This window comes from Equus caballus, chromosome 1, assembly GCF_041296265.1.
Source record: "Equus caballus isolate H_3958 breed thoroughbred chromosome 1, TB-T2T, whole genome shotgun sequence".
NCBI lineage: Eukaryota > Metazoa > Chordata > Mammalia > Perissodactyla > Equidae > Equus > Equus caballus.
Genome location: NC_091684.1, coordinates 58,180,063 through 58,199,776, shown reverse-complemented (window position 1 = coordinate 58,199,776; position 19,714 = coordinate 58,180,063). Strand labels below are relative to the sequence as shown.

The following is a 19,714-nucleotide window of genomic DNA, read 5'->3' as shown; positions in this document are numbered from 1 at the left end:
GGCACCCAGCAGAATTCTCCTCCTAGTACAGCAGGAGGTGCTTAGGGAGCTAAGAGGAGAGAGTTGCAGCTCCTTGGCTACTTAAAGCTGCTGGGGGGCTGGCCCCATGGCCGAGTGGTTAAGTTCGCGCGCTCCGCTGCAGGCGGCCCAGTGTTTCGTTGGTTCGAATCCTGGGCGCGGACATGGCACTGCTCATCAAACCACGCTGAGGCAGCGTCCCACATGCCACAACTAGAAGGACCCACAACGAAGAATATACAACTATGTACCGGGGGCTTTGGGGAGAAAAAGGAAAAAATAAAATCAAAAAAAAAAAAAAAAAAGCTGCTGGGAATGTTCATTTTGTCCCTCTGTCCCCAGGCTGGGTTCTCTCTGGGAACCAAAGGCATAGAATAACTTTCTGGTTCAGGATGCTTCTCCCTGTACAAACTGCTCCAGTACACTCTAGCTCTGGCTTCCTTCTCTTAATTCTACACGCAGGGGTTCTTGCACTTAATGTACGTAAGAATCACATGTGGTTCCACTAAAAAGCAGATCCCTGGACCCCACTCCCAGATTTCCTGATTCATTCTAGGCTAGAGTCTGGGAATCTGCATTTTAATAAGTTCCACTAAATCATTCTGATGCAGGTGGTCCTGGGACTCGACTCTAGGAAACAATGCCTACAGTTTGTGCTAATACAAACTATTATTAAAAATATCTTGTCTAATTATCCCAGTTATTCAATAGTCATTATCTATTATTAAATAACTATGTAAACGAATTCCTGCTGCTGATCCTGAAATAACATGGAGTTGCCCATGTGAGAAGCAGCTTAATTGGCAGTCAGTACTTGAATTTGGAGCTCATATTTGAAATCTATTTGTTTTCTCTGTGTCTGGCAGCTTAGTCCCATCTCTGCTGAACAGCGCTCGCCTAAGCCTCTCACACCTTATTATCGGCTGTTTGCCTAGTTCTCTAAGCACCCCAAGGAATCTCAAAGTGACTTTCATTTATAATGGGTAATCACTGACAAGAAATTGTCACTTATTGAGGTATATGGAGTGGCTATTCTGGTTTAAAACTAGTGTGGCTTGAACTAAAGAAGCCTGACTTATGGCCTACCAAACATACATTGTGCATCTGCTTTATCCATTACAGAATGCATGAAATATGACCTCCAAGTAAAAGAATGTACTCTTTTAAGGTAAGAATGCATACTTTCCCTCCTAAGACACCAGGATGGGTAACGCCCCTATCAGTACTCTTGAAGGTAGTAAGTTTCCTTTCCCAGACCTCAGAATCATGTTGGCCCACTAATTTGCAAATTAATACCTCTTTGAAACTTTGATAAATATGTATCCTGGGCAATGTTTGATGTATGTTCTTTCTTCCAAAAAGATATAAAACTGTACTGAAAACCATGCTTCTCTGGAACGCTTTCTTCCTTTGTGGAGACGGCCTTCCTGGGTTGTCCTCTGCTTCGCTCAGTAAAACTCACTTTCTCTCTCCTATCTATGGAATGGTTGTCAGTAAACTGTATCAACATCATGTATCAAGTCAGGTCATTCCAAACATACCCTCTCCGTGGGGTACACAGTCTCTGTTGAATTCACGAGATAAGACTGTGGAACTCGGAGCACTCTGGCACACCCTCAGCGAGTGAAACTCACACTACTCTCCCAGAGGATCTTGGGAATCATTTCTCCTTATTTTTAAGTGGAATATAATTAGATTTTTATGGGCTCCAGGCACGAAAAAACAGAGGATTAAACATTCAGAAGCAGAGTTAAAAACTCTTGAGTCTAAAAGGGCAGTAAGTTCTTGACATAAAGCTGTCCTGTACTTTTGCATAATCAGCACAGCAGATCTGTTTTCATTTTTACAATTTCTTACATGATTGTACCATTTTCTTAGTGTCCAAGAAATAGCTTTTGGGTGAAAATTAAAAGCATAAAAATTATCCAAATGAGATTACAGATGACTTTGAAGGGTGATGAATGTCTTGATCTTGATAACAACCTGACTCAGGACGATAACAGGAAAGGCAGAGTGGTTAATCATCGAGCGAGACAGTTCAGGAGGAAGCAGGGTGGGGGGGCTCTTACTGATAGAGCTGGTATGTGGCAGGTCATGTCAGATCCAGAAACTCATCATCATCCAGCAGGCTGTTTGGTTTTCTCCTAACTATATTTTTGAACCCTATTTTCATACAGAGCCTGTATATGGCCTTTCTGTCGTGACCTTCCTGAGAAAGAAGTTACTGGCTTAAGGGGTCTGGTCGGATTATGTGGGTTATATGGGTGAGATTTTATGAGAGCTGTACTTTCTCTGGGATTTCTCCTTGACAAATAGTTCCTGGTTGCTTTCTTGAATTTTTTTCCCATTCTAGGTTTTTACAAAGTCCAATAATAATAAAAGTAGTGATAAAAACAATTTACATGGATATTATGGGCCCCGATTGATTTTTTTTCCCCCAAAAAAAGACTACTTCTCTCTGGAGTGCAAAATGACTAAAAGGCCCATTTGTGTCCTGCCACTCACAATATGAATGCATCTCTACACACTGGGCCATTTAAAAAATGTTGTCGCCCTAACATATTTTAGTTTTCTCTCTTCATATCTTCATGATTAGTAACTGATTGTGATAATCAAAAACAGACACGCAATACAAGTAGCTATGAATAGTTTGGAAACACTGTGACAGCTACTTAGCTACAAAAGGGATAATTTTTTAAAAGTCTATAGCTATATAAATATAATAGCTATAAGTATAGTTTGGACAATGTGTGATTTTAGGTTAAATCTTCTCTTATAGCTTCTGCCTGGCTTAATGGCTTGTCAGCAATTTCAGTTGAAGCGCAGTTCTCCCTTCTTATAGTCCATTCAAACTAAAATTGATAGAACCAGCAGCTTGTTAACTTTGTAAATGTTATTCGTACTGACCTGGTTCAGATAGCTCTGCCACTTACTAGCTGTGTAACCTTGGGCAAGTCACTGAAGCTCTCTCTAAGCCTCAGCTTCACATTCTGTAAAAGGAGGATAATAAAGTTTGTAAGACAATTGAATGAAATAGTGCATATAAACTGCTTAGCAGAGGGCCTGGAATAGATTAGACAGTGCCTAATAACATTAGCTTTTATAACGTTACATCTAAGGTGTAAAGAAACTCCAAGTAAACCAGTAAAAGCAAGAGTTGGCAAACTATGCCCATAGGCCAAGTCCGGCCTGCCACCTGTTTTCGAAAGTAAAGTTTACTAGAACACAGCCACATTCATTCATTTATGTACTGTCTACAGCTCCTTTCACAGCAGGAGTGAATAGTTACCATAGACCGTATGGCCCAAAAAGTCACAAACAGTTACCGTTCGGCCCTTTAAAGAAAGTTTGCCAACTCCCGAGGACAAGGGTAAGAAATTCAATTGGCTGGAACAAATAACATTTGAAATATGGACGTGTCTATTTTCTAGTCAAAACAAAAATGAAAAAGGAAAATACATATCTATCAAGCCCTTCCTCTTACAGGATTCAGGGAAAAACTGACAGCATTGGCTCACACTGTGATCTGAGGAGCGGAGACGAACAACAGCAGATAACCCAGAAACCTCCACAGAGTTACAAGCAACTGCTACGAGGTTCCCAGAGGAACTGCAAGGGAAGAGGAAAAGTCTCTCCTTTGCCCAGTGTGTTCCCCTGAGAATAAGAGAAAAGTAATGAGGATGGCATTGAAACAAACCTGTTCTTAGTAACTTGGATTTCCGCAAAAGATAGCCTGCACTGTCTGGAAGACTCTAAAATTCACATACCGATTTCAACTGCTGAGATAACTGCTCGGAACTGACAGGCAATCTGCAGTCTTCTGATGGCAGGCCTTCAATATATATTTGTTGAATAAGTCTCTAAATCTAGCAAGATTGAAAAGACAATTGTAAAGGAATGTTGTCAAAAAACACTTTTTTTTTTTAAAGATTTTATTTTTCCTTTTTCTCCCCAAAGCCCCCCGGTACATAGTTGTGCATTTTTAGTTGTGAGTCCCTCCAGTTGTGGCATGTGGTACGCCGCCTCAGTGTGGCTTGATGAGTGGTGCCATATCCGCGCCCAGGATTCGAACCAGTGAAACCCTGGGCTGCCGAAGCAGAGCGTGTGAACTTAACCACTGGGCCATGGGGCTGGCCCCTAAAAGCACATTTTTTCACTAGCATAGTATATAGTCCTTGCCCGATAATTGGTTTTAGGGGTGAGGAAAAGAGGAACAACAGGCTATTTCAAATAAATCTATGACTCTGATGGGTCATTGACTCTAGCCCAAACTCTATCACGCTACCAACGCTTCTCAGGTTCTGGGCACAGTATTTCATATAAGATTCTGCAAAACTAGCCCAGAATAATGAACCAACTATCAGGGTAAGGAAGAGCCTCTAGTACCCTGAGGACTCTACAGTAATAGGGACAAAACAGCTTTGGCAGAGGCCAAGCAGATAACACAGTATTAAAGAATCCAGCATTGCCAAGAAATCCAATATATTCTGTGAAAAAATAACAAAGACATGACATTGCCGTGACTCCAGACTCAACCAAAACCAGTATGTACTAAATAATAGAAGAATTCAATTTTTCTTTGGATGTGAGATCTAGACCAGGCAGCATAGCCACATTAGTTTCCTAAACCAACCCTCAACATCATCCACCCTGCACCATGCCCAACACAGAACAGGCTAGGGCAGCAGTTCTCCAAGTCGGGTCCAGGGTGCCTCGGAGTGGGGCAGGAGATCCCATGAAACTATTTTCATAATAAGAAAACATTGCTTTACTCACTCTCTCACAAATGTAGAGTTTTCCAAAGGCTACATGACATGTTCTATCACACGAGTTGTACGAATTAACCTGTTTCCTATTAAGCCAGACATTAAAGATATTTGCAAAAATGTAAAATATCGACTGGATAAAGAAGATATGGTATATACACACAATGGAATACTACTCAGCCATAAAAAAGGACCAAATTGTTCCATTCGCATCAACATGGATGGACCTTGAGGATATTATGTTAAGCGAAATAAGCCAGCCAGAGAAAGACAAACTCTATATGACCCCACTTATAGGTGGAAGTTAACATACAGACATGGAGAACCGATCGGTGGTTACCAGGGAAAAGGGGGGGTGGGGGGAGGGCACAAAGGGTGAAGTGGTGTACCCACAACATTACTAACAATAACGTACAATTGAAATCTCACAAGGTTGTAATCTATCATAATCTTAATAAAAAAATAAAAATAAAAAAATAAAACCAGCGTTTTTTCAGATAAAAAAAGTAAAATATGCCACACGCCTTTTTTTCGGAAAATAATTATTTTTCATGAAACATTACTTTTAAATCCAATGGGTTTATTATTGTCATTTTAAGTTAAATTGCTAAAATTTTCATAATTGGAATTTCAAATAAGGTAAATATAGAAAGATATAACCTACATAAACAAAAGTTTTTTTTGGTATCCTGAATAATTTCACGTGGAAAGGAGCCTTAAGACCAAAAAGTTTGAGAACTACTAAGCTAGAGAAGCAATGCCGTCTCGGAGGGCAGCTGCCTTTGGGAAGCCATGCTCAGGGAAAGCAGTTTGCGGAATGGCCGTGTAACTAGAGTACAGGATTGCAAAGCAGCCAGTGAGGTTTTCTGCTGATAACTAAAGACAAAGTCTTAAAATATTAAAAGTCACTGCAGACAGCAAACGACAAATAGCAGAGCGTGTTGATGGCTATTAGGATAAAGACTGGTTTTAAGACCAGTGTCTTTTATACTTGAATTTTATCTTTTGAACTCAAGTTGAATAACACAGTTGGGAAGAAGAAAAGCTATCAAGATTTAGGAGACTGTCTTACAGGTGACATTCTCAGAGCTCAGCAGTGACTAGCACACAGAAAGAGTTAAGTATCTTTAAACAAATGAATGACTACGTAAGTGAAGTTGAATTAGGTTGGCAGCAAAATGGCTATGTCAAGAAAGGCTTATAACGGGGTGACTTGCTCTAGAATCAGTTCTCAAAAAGAGTGGAAGAAATGAGAGTAGCTGAGCAGCAGAGCCCTATCACTACCCCCAAGAAACCTCCCTCCCCTTTTTGCCACTTCTCAATCCTCTTCACTTTCCTTTTAAAGTCTGACCAAGGGATGTTATTAGCAATCATTTCATCTCAAGCATCTTAACATCCTAAATTCAATACGACCTAAATAGAACTCTTAATTCTAACCCACATCACCCTCATAAAAAAGCGCTCCTCTTGCATACTTCCACTTAATTTGGGGTTTTGTGTGTGTGTGTGTGTGTGTGTGTGTGTGTGTGTGTGAGGAAAACTGGCCCTGAGCTAACATCTGTGCCCATTCCTCCATTTTACATGTGGGACGCCTGCCTCAGCATGGCTTGATAAGCGGTGTGTATGTCTGCACCCAGGATCCGAACCGGCGATCCCTGGGCCCCTGAAGCAGAGCACACAAACCTAACCGCTGTGCCACCAGGCCGGCTCCTAATCTAGTTCTTGATTCTTCTTTTCCCCTCATGCCTTACATTTAATCCTTTAACATGTCCTGTGATTCCACTTCCGAAGCACATACTGAATTTATCCACTTCTCTCCATCCCTCCTCTATCACCCTAGTCCAAATCACTTGGATTAATCTTAATAGAACCTAGCCTGTCTCCCTGCTTCCCCTCTGGCGCCTCCCCATGCCCCTACGATCTGTTCTCCTAGGAGCCAGTGTGGTTTCCTAAAAATGCTGGTCAGATCATGCCACTCCCCTCTTAAAAAGTCCAGAGGTTTCCCACAGTACCTAGAATAAAATCCAAACTCCTTACCCTCATCCACAAAGTCCTCTCCATCTGGCTCCCTACCCCTGCCCAATTCCACCCAACTCCCCACCCTCATCTGCTCCAGCCACACATATCTTCTAAAAAGCCAAACTCCTTCCTAAACTCGCTCCAGCCTGAGGGGCTACCATTCTCCGGAATACTCCACCAAAGAATCTTTGCTGCCTTTTTTCCCCCATTTAGTTCTCAGCTCAATGTCACTTCCTACCTTTTCAGAGGCCTTTCCAGATCACTCTAGCTAAAGTAGCACCCCTTCCCATGAGATGTTTACTGTGTCACTCTGGTTCCTTTCACAACAGCATACAGCACCTTAAATCATCTTGCTATTTGTTTACTCACTCCATGAAAACTTGCCTTTATCTTGCTCATCACTGAATCCTCTATGCTTAGAAAAGCGAGAACAGTGCCTGACCCACAGTAGACATTAAATAAATTTTAGTTAAATATTGAGTGAATTACACATTGCTGTTATATACAAAGATTTTTTTTTTTTCCTGGCAAATTGATCTCAAAGGAAAAGGTGTTCATCACACATACATACATGTTACAAAATCTTAGAGCTGACCTATTCCTAAGCTTTCTGAAGCAATGGGCAAGCCAACATACCGAGTTATTCTCTTTTTTACAACTGATCTTGATTTTTACCCTGGATAGGGACTCCATTTCAATTCTGCATTTCTTTTTATTTTATTATTTTTGTGAGGAAGATTGGCCCTCAGTTAACATCTATGGCCAATCTTTTTCTTTTTTGCTTAAGATTGTCACTGAGCTAACATCTGTGCCAATCTTCCTCTATTTTATGTGGGATGCCACCACAGCATGGCTTGATGAGTGGTGCCAGGTCCCCATCTGGGATCCAAACCTGTGAACCCTGGGCTGCCAGAGTAGAGCACATGAACTTAACCACTACGCACCGGGCCGGCCCCCAATTCTGCATTTCTTAAAATCACTAAGTATATTAACAATGTACATATCCTTTTTCAGTAGCATCTAAAGATTTATAAGTATACCAGGATCCTCCAGCGAAAAACTGCAGCCAATAAGATTTTTCAGACACACAGACTACTGTCTCAGTAAATATTTATTCAATGAATGAGATTTTAATGTTTTCTATCTGTGCAGTGTTACCAAAGAAATATTCTTCTCTGGCTTCAAATAAGGAAATACCTTTGAAGTATCAAAAATAAAAGCAATTCTTACAAGAAAACAAAAGAGTAAAAGGAAGCTTTTATTAGTGAAACAAGTCAATTTACTATTTTTCCAACAGGGCCTTTTTCCTCTATAAATGAGACAAACTGCTTTACAACAACATAACTTAATTTTTTAATATTTTCAAAAAGGAAAGATTTCTTTGGGCATTTAGGAAAGTAAGTGTCTTGAGAATAACAACTACAGGAAGTTTCCTTTTCAATTTTAATAAAGTCTCCTCCACCAGGTATATTACCCAGCATCTTTCCTCTTAACGAAACCATCAAGTACCAGCCAACAAAGAACCTCCCTTTAGAAACCGAGGCAGGAGAGGTTTACATTTAAATAGGAAACAAGTGATCTAAAACACCAATCACACATCACGTTAACAAGGCAACTTACATAATTAGGCATAAATTATTAATTATCTTTATGTTGATTAAGGTCCTAGCAAAGACTCTATTGGTCAGACTGTATCTTAAGCTCAAACTGCACCTATCTGGCTGTAAAGGTAAATATCACAATGGAGCTGGGCCTGTTTGACTAAGAGGAAAAACTCTTCCACACTGCACATTTTCTTTCATAAAAACAGGGCCTATTAAGTCAGGGCCATCTTGGTTCTGAATCTCTCCATTTTTGTTGGAAGGAGACTCACCATCTCTTTACTAAGTTCTAGCTCAACTTCTATTTCCCGGGCGGCCTCAGGGTGCTTTTCACAGTAATCCACAATAAATTTGTAATGTTCCAATGATGTTGCCAAATTTTCTAGCTCTTTCTTGGGATCTGCAGTGATGATTTTGCCATAAAGACGAGCAACTCGAAACTTAGCCAACATGGCAGGGCGAAGAACATCTTCCCCTATGTGCTCGGGAAACACTTTATTTGGGTCTCTCAGGGAGTCTAAGAAGAGCTGGTAGTACTTCAATGCCGACTTATTAAGATTATTTATTTTTTTCACTATGTGTGAATCAGGGTCCCTCAGCTTGTCAGCAATGGCAACCTTCAAATCCATCATGTCATAGTAAGCGTGTGCAATTTCAAACTGAATCTGTCTGTTGACCAACAGATAATACTGTGGATTCAGGTCCACAATCAGGGGCTCTAGCATGGCTATTCTACGTTTATGCATCTTGCACCGCCTCTCCATGTCAGTTTCAAAGAACGCAAGCACCTTAAACAGAGCACTGTGGTCCTGGACAACTTCAATATGGTCAGTGACATAACCATCAATCTGAAAGAACTCTTTTGCCTCAAAGACATAGTGCTGACCCAATAAGAAAAGTTCTCTGGCTTCTTCAAAGTCTAAAGGTCTCAAATAGGTCACTTTCTCTTCCACTGCAGAGATGGCATCACACAGTTCACCGGTTCCAAATTGCACAGCTTTTTTCCTAACGCTTTCTTCCTCATCTAGTTCTTTTTTCCGTAAAGCTCTAAGTTCATTTTGTTTATCAAGATCAAGCTCTCCTATGTTGTCCTGAAAGAAAAATATAAATCATGGTTAATTCGGACACTGATCTCCTGCTGTCAAATGATATTACAGCAAACGTAAGAGTAAAGAAAAGAAACCCTAACTTCCCAGCCTCGTTAGGGAGGTATAATCTTAAACATCTTTTAAAACTTCTTTCTTCTAATTATACTCCAATTATATTAAAATTGCAAGAAATCAGGAAAAAATACTTAAGTAAAATAGATAAACTGCTTATATATTACTTTCCTTTTTGGGGAACTAAAACTCCTTTACAGTTACTCCTTCAGATAAACGCATAGGAAAGAACTTTAAGGACTGTGAAACATTACATACATGTAATACATTATTAGTATTCTAACATTAGAGACAGACTGTAATCTACATTCTACAAGTATTTCACAGAGATGCCAGTAAGATTAATGATATGATATTTGTGCCAGGATAAGTGACTTAGTAAAATATATTACACCCACAACTAGAAGGACCTGCAACTAAGATGTACAACTGTGTACAGGGGGGGTTTGGGGAAATAAAGCAGAGGAAAAAAAAAAAAAAGATTGGCAACAGTTGTTAGCCCAGGAGCTAATCTTTAAAAAAAAAAAAAAAATATATATATATATATAGACAAAATATATTACAGAGAAATGCTCTGGGTCTCTTAAAGACACTATAGTGAAGATAGTTAAATCTACCTTCATAGTTAAAGTTATTTTCTTTACCTCCTCGGGACAAAAAAAAAAGGACCTAAGATGGTTAAAAAATAGAGTGAGGTCATCCTCCTCTTCCTGGATAAAATGAAACATCACATTCTTCAATGCTCAGCCCCAAGGCCTCTTCTTCTTTTCACTTGATGTTCTCTCTTTAGACCCTGCATTGTTCAAAGCGGTAGCCAGTAGCCACCTGTGGATGGCTACTGAGCACTTGAAATGTGGCAAGTCCAAACTGAGATGTGGACTATCTGTGTAAAATATACACCCAACTTCTAAGACTTGATACAAAAATAATCTAAAATCTCTCTCTTTTATTTTTTTTTGAGGAAGATTAGCCCTGAGCTAACATCCACTGCCAATCCTCCTCTTTTTGCTGAGGAAGATCGGCCCTGAGCTAACATCTGTGCCCATCTTCCTCTACTTTATACATGGGATGACTGCCACGGCATGGCTTGATAAGCAGTGCATAGGTCCACGCCTGGGATTTGAACCAGTGAACCCTGGGCCACCGAAGCAGAGTGTGGGGACTTAACCACTGCGCCACCAGGCTCGCCCTCTTAATTTTTTAATATTCAGGACGTTTAGAAAAGGCAATATTTGCTGATATTCTGAATTAAAATGTATAATTTTGATTTCACTTGCTTTTCTCCTTTTCTAATATGGCCACTAGAAAATTTAAAATTACATATGTGGCTGGTATTCCATTTCTATTGGACAGCACTGCTCTAGACAGGTGGCTCTATCCACACCTGTGGCTGCCATTGCCAGCCATGGGAGGATGACTCACAAATCTACAGCTACAGCCCAGACCTCTTCTCAAGCCCCTAGACCCAAAGCCACATCTCCGTACGTGAGAACTCCTCTCCAAAGACTCAAAGGCACTTCATCTTCAACATTCCCCAAGGGAACTCCTCCTCTTCTTCAGCAAACAGGCTCCTATTCAAGTGTTATTCTAGCGAAGGACACTCCATCCATCTGGACAGCCAGCATCCTAGGAACCATCCTTGAGATGTCCCTCTCCTCTCCCCTGTACTCCACACTTCCATTCTGTCACCAAGTCCTTTACATTTTGCTTCCTAAATACCTCGTGAATCCATTCTTTTTTCCTCCATCTCTTCCGCCACCATCTCACCTGGCCTGTTGCAGTGGTCTTCTAACTAATCTCCCTCATCCACTCCTGCTTTCCCTCAATTCCTTCTCCATTCTGCGACCTAAGGGATTGTTCCAAAAACCCTTCAAGGCTTCCATTCCTCGAAGGCCCTGTTTGTTCTAGCCCCTTTCTACTCTACCTTATACCACACGCGCTCTCACCCTGCTCCAGCTTCACAGGCCTTGTTCCCCTCCTAACACCATGCTCCCTAGGCCACTGAACTTTTAAACACGCTGCTGCAGCTCCTTGGAATGTGCACCTTCTTTTCTCCAATCCGGGTAATTCCTACTCTTTCCCAGTGCTTCCTACAAGTGTTACGTCCTCCTATTGCATCTTCTCCCATCAGATGTCTCTCCTCTGTGGAACTCACCAAAGTGCACTTCTACATGAAGTCAAAACCAGGTCTATTTTGTTCATCATAGGACAATGACTCACACAGCTGGCCTAAATCCTTAATTAAATAAATTTGAGTATGATTTTAAGCTGGAATTGAAGAAGGCTTTTTAGATAAACAGATGATCAAAGAATGAAGTTAAAGTAATAAAAAAAAGTCAGATTAAGGAAAATCTGAGTAATTGAATAGCATGGCAACTATTTCAGTTTAATCAGGTGAAAAGTTCTATTTCATCAACTAAATGAAGGGTGAGAGGTAACCCATAGGGTATTTTGCTCGACACAATTACTTCCGACGCAGGCTCTAAGTCTGAGTCTTGTTTCCTTACTTGCTTCCTGGCTGCTGGTTTATCTACACGCTTTCTAGGTTGCTTTCTGAGCAGAAGACAGCTGACAGCGCTTCCTGGCTCTAACTTCTCCGTTAGAATTTCTAAAGTTCTTCCTCTTTAGTGATTAGGAACTAGGATTCAGTATGAATTAGTAATAATAATTATAATGATGAGGATAGTTAACATTTACTGAGGACTTGGCATGTCTCGGGCACATTTCTGAGTCCTTTATATATATTAATGTAACTCTCATAACAACATTATTAAGTAAGTACTATTATTACCTCCACCTTGTGAGGAAATTAAGGCACAGAGAGATTAAGTAAATTGCCACGAACACACAGCCACAAACTGCCAGGGCTGTTTCCACATATTTTTATAAAAAAATATATTTATATACTATATAAAGTATATAAAGATTAGTAAGAATTGTTTCCTGCCCTCAAGTTGCTTATAGTCTAAAATAGGTAAAAGAATAAGACAAGAATATGAAGAGGGATAACACAAAGTTGAATTTAAGTGACTTAGGAAAGAGTAAGAAAAGTTCTATGCAGTTTAAAGGAGGGAGATGACATCTGTTGGGGATGAAGAATTACACATTTAACAATTACTTATTGAGAACCTATTGTGCCTGGAGATAATAATATAATATGAATATAATGTAGACCTCACCTCTCAAGGACCTTATGTTCTATCCAAAGGAAAGTCTTCAAGGAAGAGGTGCTATTTGAGATAGGCCCTGAATAGTGAGTAAGATTTTAAAAGGTAGAGAAGGGGAGCGCATTCCACATGCCTGGCATAATAAACATGAAGAACCCAATGAGCATAATCTCCATTTTTAAGCTTCTACTTACATCCTGCTCATTTAAGAAAGAAAAGGCAACTTTTGGCTGCGTTACCTGCATGGAAAGTTGGGCATTCTGCATGAGAGTCAAACAGTATTTGATCCAGCATCTTGCTATTTCCCCTTTTCTTTGATGATAAAGTTCCGGTACTTCTCCTTCAGCTTCAGTAGCTAAAATTACACAGTGAGATTTGTCCAAGTTAATGGTCACAGCTAGAATTTTCATTGTGTACTGCTTTCTTTTTTAACATCACTTTTTCCTGATTGTACAAGTAACAGATCCTCACTGAAGCAGTGGGGGAAAAACCCATACCCAAATTCCTACCACCCAGAGACACTCACTGCTATTATTTTTGCATATTTCTTTCTAGTTTTTTCTTATGTATTGTTTGTAGGTAAAAACTAAGGTCACAATGTATATTCAATTTTGAATATAGCTTTCTTCACATATTAAACCACTAACACTTTACCCATATCATTATCAACTCTTTAACATCATTTTTAAGTGTAGCATTACATACAATTAAATAGATGTTTCATACTTTATCTAACAATTCTTCTAATACTGGGTATTTGCTGTTTCCAATCCCTTTATTACAAACAACACTAAACAGGAAGATCTCTGTGTATAAATCTATGTGGGTTTTGGATGATTTCCTCAGGACAGATTCCTAGAAGTAGAATTTACTGGGTCAGAGTTTACACCACTTAAAATGTTCTTCATACATACTGCCGCATTATTTTCAATAAATACTCTAACCAACAATATATGAGGCTATTCAATGAAAGAATTTAGAAAACATTAAACATTGTGATTTCTTTAGCTTTCTGTTTTGAAGAGTGTACACAAAATGACATCCCACTGGTGGTTTAGTTTTTATGCTTTTTGGACAAGTGCCTTTTAGACTTTAACCAATCTACAAGTAATTCAATGTAATAAATAAAAGGAGAAACCCAACTATTTAATTTGATAAGGTACATTCCTCTAACTCTTCATAGCCTCTATATTCTTCTGAGTCACAATGATAAAGAAGGTTGTGATATTACAAAACCTGTTTAATGACTCAAGCACACTTTTTTTTTTAATTGAAATATAATTGACACATAACATTATATTAGTTTCAGGGTACAACATAGTGATTCAATATTTTATACATTGCAAAATGATCACCATAATAAGTCTAGTTAAGATTTGTCACCATAGTTATAAAAATGTTCTTTCTTGTAATGAGAAGTTCTAAGATCCACTCTTAGCAAATTCCAAATATGCAATACAGTAGTATTAACTATAGTCACCATGCTGTACATTACATTCCCATGACTTATTTATTTTACAACTGGAAGTCTGTACCCTCTGACCCCCTTCACACATTTTGCCCACCCCAACACCTCTGGCAACCACCAATCTGTTCTCTGTACTATCTATGAATTTGTTTTGTTTTGTTTTCTAGATTCCACGTGTAAGTGAGATCATACGGTGTTTGTCTTTCTTTATCTGACTTATTTCACTTAGCATATTGCATTCAAGGTCTGTCCATGTTGTCACAAATGGCAAGATTTCCCTTTTTTTTTAACATACCATTGTAATAACTAAGATTTTTTTTTCACTTTCCAAGAAACAATTTTTGCCCCTATTAAGAATGCATACCTTAGGCATTTCAAACATCTTATTAGAAACCAATGCCCATTATCATAAGATTCACAGACTTATTCCCAAATTTAATGTTGTGGGTTTGATTTTTATCTGTCCTTATTTCTAAGCCCTCCCAAGGTTGCCAAGTCTCCCACCCAGCTCCAGAGGCAGCTTTTCATCTCAAGCCAGCAGAGGTCGGGTAAGTGTAGTTCTGCTCAGGCAGTGGAGTTACAAGTTACAGGCTTGGAACAATCCTGCTTGGGTTTGAATGAGAGCTCTGCCCCTCACTATCTGTGTGACATTGGGCAAGCTGTTGAACCTCTCTGTGCTTCAGTTTCCCCATGTGTAAAGTGTAGGTAGTAACAATGACTGTCTGAAGTGTTGCTATGAGAATTTAATGAGATGGTGCCCACAAAGAACTTAGGACAGGATCTGGTACATGTGGCTATTCAACACCTTTTTCTTTTCTTCTTTTTTTTAGCTGAGGAAGATTCGCCCAGAGCTAACATCTGTGCCAATCTTTCTCTACGTTGTATGTGGGTCACTGCCACAGCATGGCTGATGAATGGTGTAGGTTGGCGCCTGGGATCCAAACCCATGAACCCCCTGCAAGCTCAGGCCATTGAAGTGGAGCACACCAAACTTAACCACTACACCACAGGGCCAGCCCCAACACCATTATTAATCAAACTGGATTAACAAAAGAATTGCTCACATTCTTAGAATACCTAGTTTAATTAAGATATGAATTCTATAATTCATGTCTATACATGGATCCTTATGAGGTGGTTGAAAGCAGTTTCCTCTAATTGTTTATAAACATTTACTTTCATCACCTTGCCTATGCTGTGGTCTCTGTTACCAATTTGTCAAAAATTCCAATTTAGTGGAATCCAAATTGAAATGGATTTCTCATGAATTAAAAGTAGTCCTGAGTGGAAGGAATCCCTCAAAATAATGTTTGGAATGACACAGGTGGTTTAATCAACAGCCAATTATTTCATTTTGTAATTCAAATCCCATGTCCAGTTTTACCAAAATATTATTGTTACATCTGTGGAAGGAATTCCTTTTTTCAAGGAAAAATTTATTCTAAAAATTTTCATGGTTTAAATTATTTTGGTTTTCACTAGTATTTTTCAAAAATCCTTCATAACATGAAGTAATGTTTTTGGTCACTGTGTTAGATTTAATGCAGTATTGCTATCAATCTGCATGCTTTCCTCTGTGGTCTTCCTTTTTGGGTGTGCCACCAACAGCACCAATACCAGTCCAAGAGTCGTGCTGCCCAGTTCTGCAGGGAGAAAATCAAGCTGCTCAGCTCTCAGGCAGCACAGAAACAGCCCTGATGTAAGTCACTAGTGGTTTGGATTATCTCCTTCAGATGAACATTCCTTTCAGTAGAACAAGTGGGTTTTATCCCCAACGGTAAAACTTCCTACCTAGATTCTCTCACAAGGAAACAACGTACAGCTGATTCTCATTATTCATGATAGTTATGTTTTATAAAATTGTTGTGAACACTGAAATAGCAAATGCTGAAACTCCTAGGGGAAATACAGGAGTAGGTTCCTATGAGCTGTTGGTCACAATATTTTCGTCAACTGATTAATATGTAATCTTATTTTATGTGTTTGTTTAAAGACACTTTATTTAAAATACACCGTTTACTCACTAACAGTGAACCCGCTGCCGGAGCGCTATAACTTCACCGTGCCTCGACGAAGCCTATCGAACGCTGTGTTTTCTCCGTCAGGCAGGAACATGCTTCCGCCTTCACATGCTTACGAACACTAGCTCGCACTTCAGCACTACACTTGGGGGCCAGTTTAAACAATGAAATCACTGACAAAATGCACAAAAAAGTGAAAAACGTGGCACTAAATAGCCTGCAAAAAGGATACTTATTTACAGTGTGAATGACCGTAGAAGCGCCCTGAGGACTAATTTTGGGGTTACAACTCAATTGTAATAAGTAGGCAAATTCACAGATACGGAATCCACAATAATGAGGATTGACTGTACTTAGGAACCTGCACTTAGATATGAAGTCCTTGAGCTTTCCTTTGCAGAAATGGCTTGTGGATCTGGGTACTTGACTTCCGTAAGGTTTGGAAGCAAATGTTACTGCACGATACCTTAGTAAAATGTGCTCAGGTGCCCTGCCTGTGTAGGCATGTTACTGATTTTGTAACAATGGAAAGTATCAATCTTTTTTTTCTTTAAATGGAGGTATAACTGACACATAACATTAGTTTCAGATGTACAATATGATTCAATATTTGTATATATTGCAAAATAATCACAATAATTCTAGTTAAAATTCATCACGATACATAGTTACAAAATTTTTTTTCTTGTGATGAGGGCTTTTAAGATCTACTCTCTTAGCAACTTTCAAATATGCAATACAGTATTATTAACTATATTCACCATGCTGTACATTACATCCTCATAACTTAATTATTTTATAACTGGAAGTTTGTATCTTCCTCTAAAGATTTCCTTCTCTGTATGGCTGAATAATATTCCACTGTATATGTACCACATTTTCTTTATCCATTCATCCGTTGATGGACACTTAGGTTGTTTCCATGTCTTGGCTACTGTAAATAATGCTTCAATGAACATGGGGATGCAGATATCTTTTCAAGTTAGTGTTTTAATTTTCTTTGGATAAACACTTAGAAGTGGGATAGCTGGATCATATGGTAGATCTATTTTTAGTTTTCTGAGGAAACTCCATACTGTTTTCACAGTGGCTGCACCAGTCTGCATTCCTACCCAAAGTGCATAAGGGTTCCCTTTTCTCCACACTTCTCCAACACTTGTTATTTCCTGTCTTTTTGATAATAGCCATCCTGACAGGTGTGAGGTGATATTCTATTGTAGTTTTGATTTGCTCAAATACACAGGTTAATTGTGATTTTTAAGACTAAATAAAACACTATTAGAAAAAAAGCTAGATTTTTGGACACATCACTTAGGTAGTAGTCTAACCAAAATGTATAATCTGAATCTTAGCATAAGGAAACATCAAACACCAATTGATGGAAATTCTATGAAATAATTGGCCTGTATTTTTCAAAAATGTCCATGTGACGAAAGAGAAAGAAAGGCTGAGGAACTGTGACAGCTAAACACAATATGCAATCTTGAACTGGATACTCTGGTACTAGAAAACAATTGCTATGAAGGACATTATGGGGACAACTAACGAAACAGAAATATGCATTATAGATAAAAGAATTATATCAATGTTATATTTCCTGTTCTATGACCATGTAAGAAAATATTCTTATTCCTAGGAAACACACACTGAAGTCTAAAGGGGTAAAGAAGCCTAATATCCGCAATCTTCTCTCATGGTTCAGAAAAAAAAACGTGATTGCAAATATTAAAAATTAATGAATTTAGAAGGGCATATGGTAGTTTTTTGTTCTGGTTTTGAACTTTCTAAAGTTTAAAATTATTAAAAAATAAAGTTTTATAAAAGCTGTATAGCAAAGCATACACACATAAACTTACTGTCTTCTGTGGTTGAGATCTTTCCAGTTTGACCAAAAATGACATTAGCAGCTGATAAACAGTGCCTCGCCTCCATAAAGCACAGCTGGTGAGGAAAAAGACAAGAGTAAATGCAGTTATTACATAGCCTTATTTGCAACTGATATTTGCATAAAGTCTTTTAATAAGGGAAAAGCTATAAAGTCAGGTAAAATCACTACTAAGGAGACCCTGTGTGGTTGCTGAACACTAAGAAGGTATTTAAGACACATTGTAGTATTATCTGGTTAAAAAACTACGTCAAGGATTAAAATGACAATGCCCCCAAACTCTTAATGTTAATCCAAACTGGCAGAAAGACAAGTGCTGACTGCAAGTTAGCTTTCCTCCAGTAATCACTGAGTGTACAAGGGCTGCCACCCTCACTCAAAGCGCCTCGGTCTCTCAGCTTCAGTCTAAACAGCTAAAGTTCCATGAACGATAAATTCTTAAACCATTTACATTCTGTCAGAGGCTTTAAGGTTTAATTTATTTCTTTAGGTTTAGAGGTCCCTTTTTCATCTACCATCCAAAGGCAAAAAGGATAAATTTTGATAGGAAGAGATTCCTGTGTCCTAAAATCTGTGGAATTTACATATAGTGAGGTTTCCTACCCAGTTTTGAAGTCAACAGATTTCCACAGACAAACTTTATGGAACTGCTCTACCAACACACTTGAAGCCTTCATCATTCAAATCTGGGCATGGTAAATTCTCAAACACTTGGAGAAGATCTCCTTGTTCATATAAACACTTTGCATTTGTCACGTTAAGTCACAGGACCACCCAGCAGAAGCACAAAGTTAAAGTCCAGCTTTTAGTCAGAAGCCACCCTCATTAAAGACAATCTCTACTTCATGTTAGTAATACTTGACTTTGCTAAGATTTTAATGGTTGGCTATGACTTTAAAATCTCAGCATTAAATATATCTCTCCATTACGGCAAATTCAGAAGCCATCCTCACAATAGCTGGGGACCATATGTAGTATTAGCCCAGCAACACCTATGGATCAAAACGTTGGTGTTAAACCTTGAAAACCAAAAGAAAGTTAGCTTACATAAAGAAGCCCTAATTGTCCCTCAACAACCCCTTACACATCACCATCACTTCAGCTTTGTCCAGATTGGCTCCCTGTGAGCAACCACTGCTAACACAGTGAGTGCCCTGTGCCCTGTAGGTGGCTGGTAAATGTGGGACTTTAGCCCCTGCAAGGTAGGGACTCTCCAAGTGCAAAAACTCATGACTGGAACCACATGAAGATGACAGTGATATAAATGAAAATTGCATTTTTTAAAAACATGGTTCAAATCTTTCTGCAATATAACTTAGCTAGCTGTAACAAAAACTTATAAAACATTTTGGTAAAAAAATAAAAGCGCAGGGTGGGGGAGGTACTCATGAAAATTACTGCATGCTCCCATAAGCAATGCTTAACAACTTTAAATTTTTAATTATGCAGTAAATTAGCATCTAATTTTCTTAGTACTATTGATATCCATGGAGTTTTAAGTGTTAATTAAAATCACAGAGAATATATAATTTTAAAGTTGCTAAACAAAACAAGGGGCCTCCAGAAGCTATAAAAAAGGTGCCACAAGCAGAGGCAACCACATAACACT

General features: G+C 38.9%; 1 protein-coding gene across 1 annotated transcript in view; it reads right to left on the bottom strand.

Annotated features, from left to right (window-relative positions):
* Nucleotides 1–8,042: 8,042 nt before the first annotated feature.
* KIFBP (kinesin family binding protein) overlaps nt 8,043–19,714 on the bottom strand; it is a 38,803-nt gene continuing 27,131 nt past the window's right edge. Inside the window, exons 5-7 of the mRNA XM_001503642.7 lie at nt 18,077–18,161; nt 12,971–13,086; nt 8,043–9,495 (exon numbers count right to left, since the gene is read on the bottom strand). Coding sequence (XP_001503692.2) covers nt 8,620–9,495; nt 12,971–13,086; nt 18,077–18,161 — 1,077 coding nt within the window. The 3' untranslated portion in view covers nt 8,043–8,619. The remainder of the gene's footprint in view (nt 9,496–12,970; nt 13,087–18,076; nt 18,162–19,714) is intronic.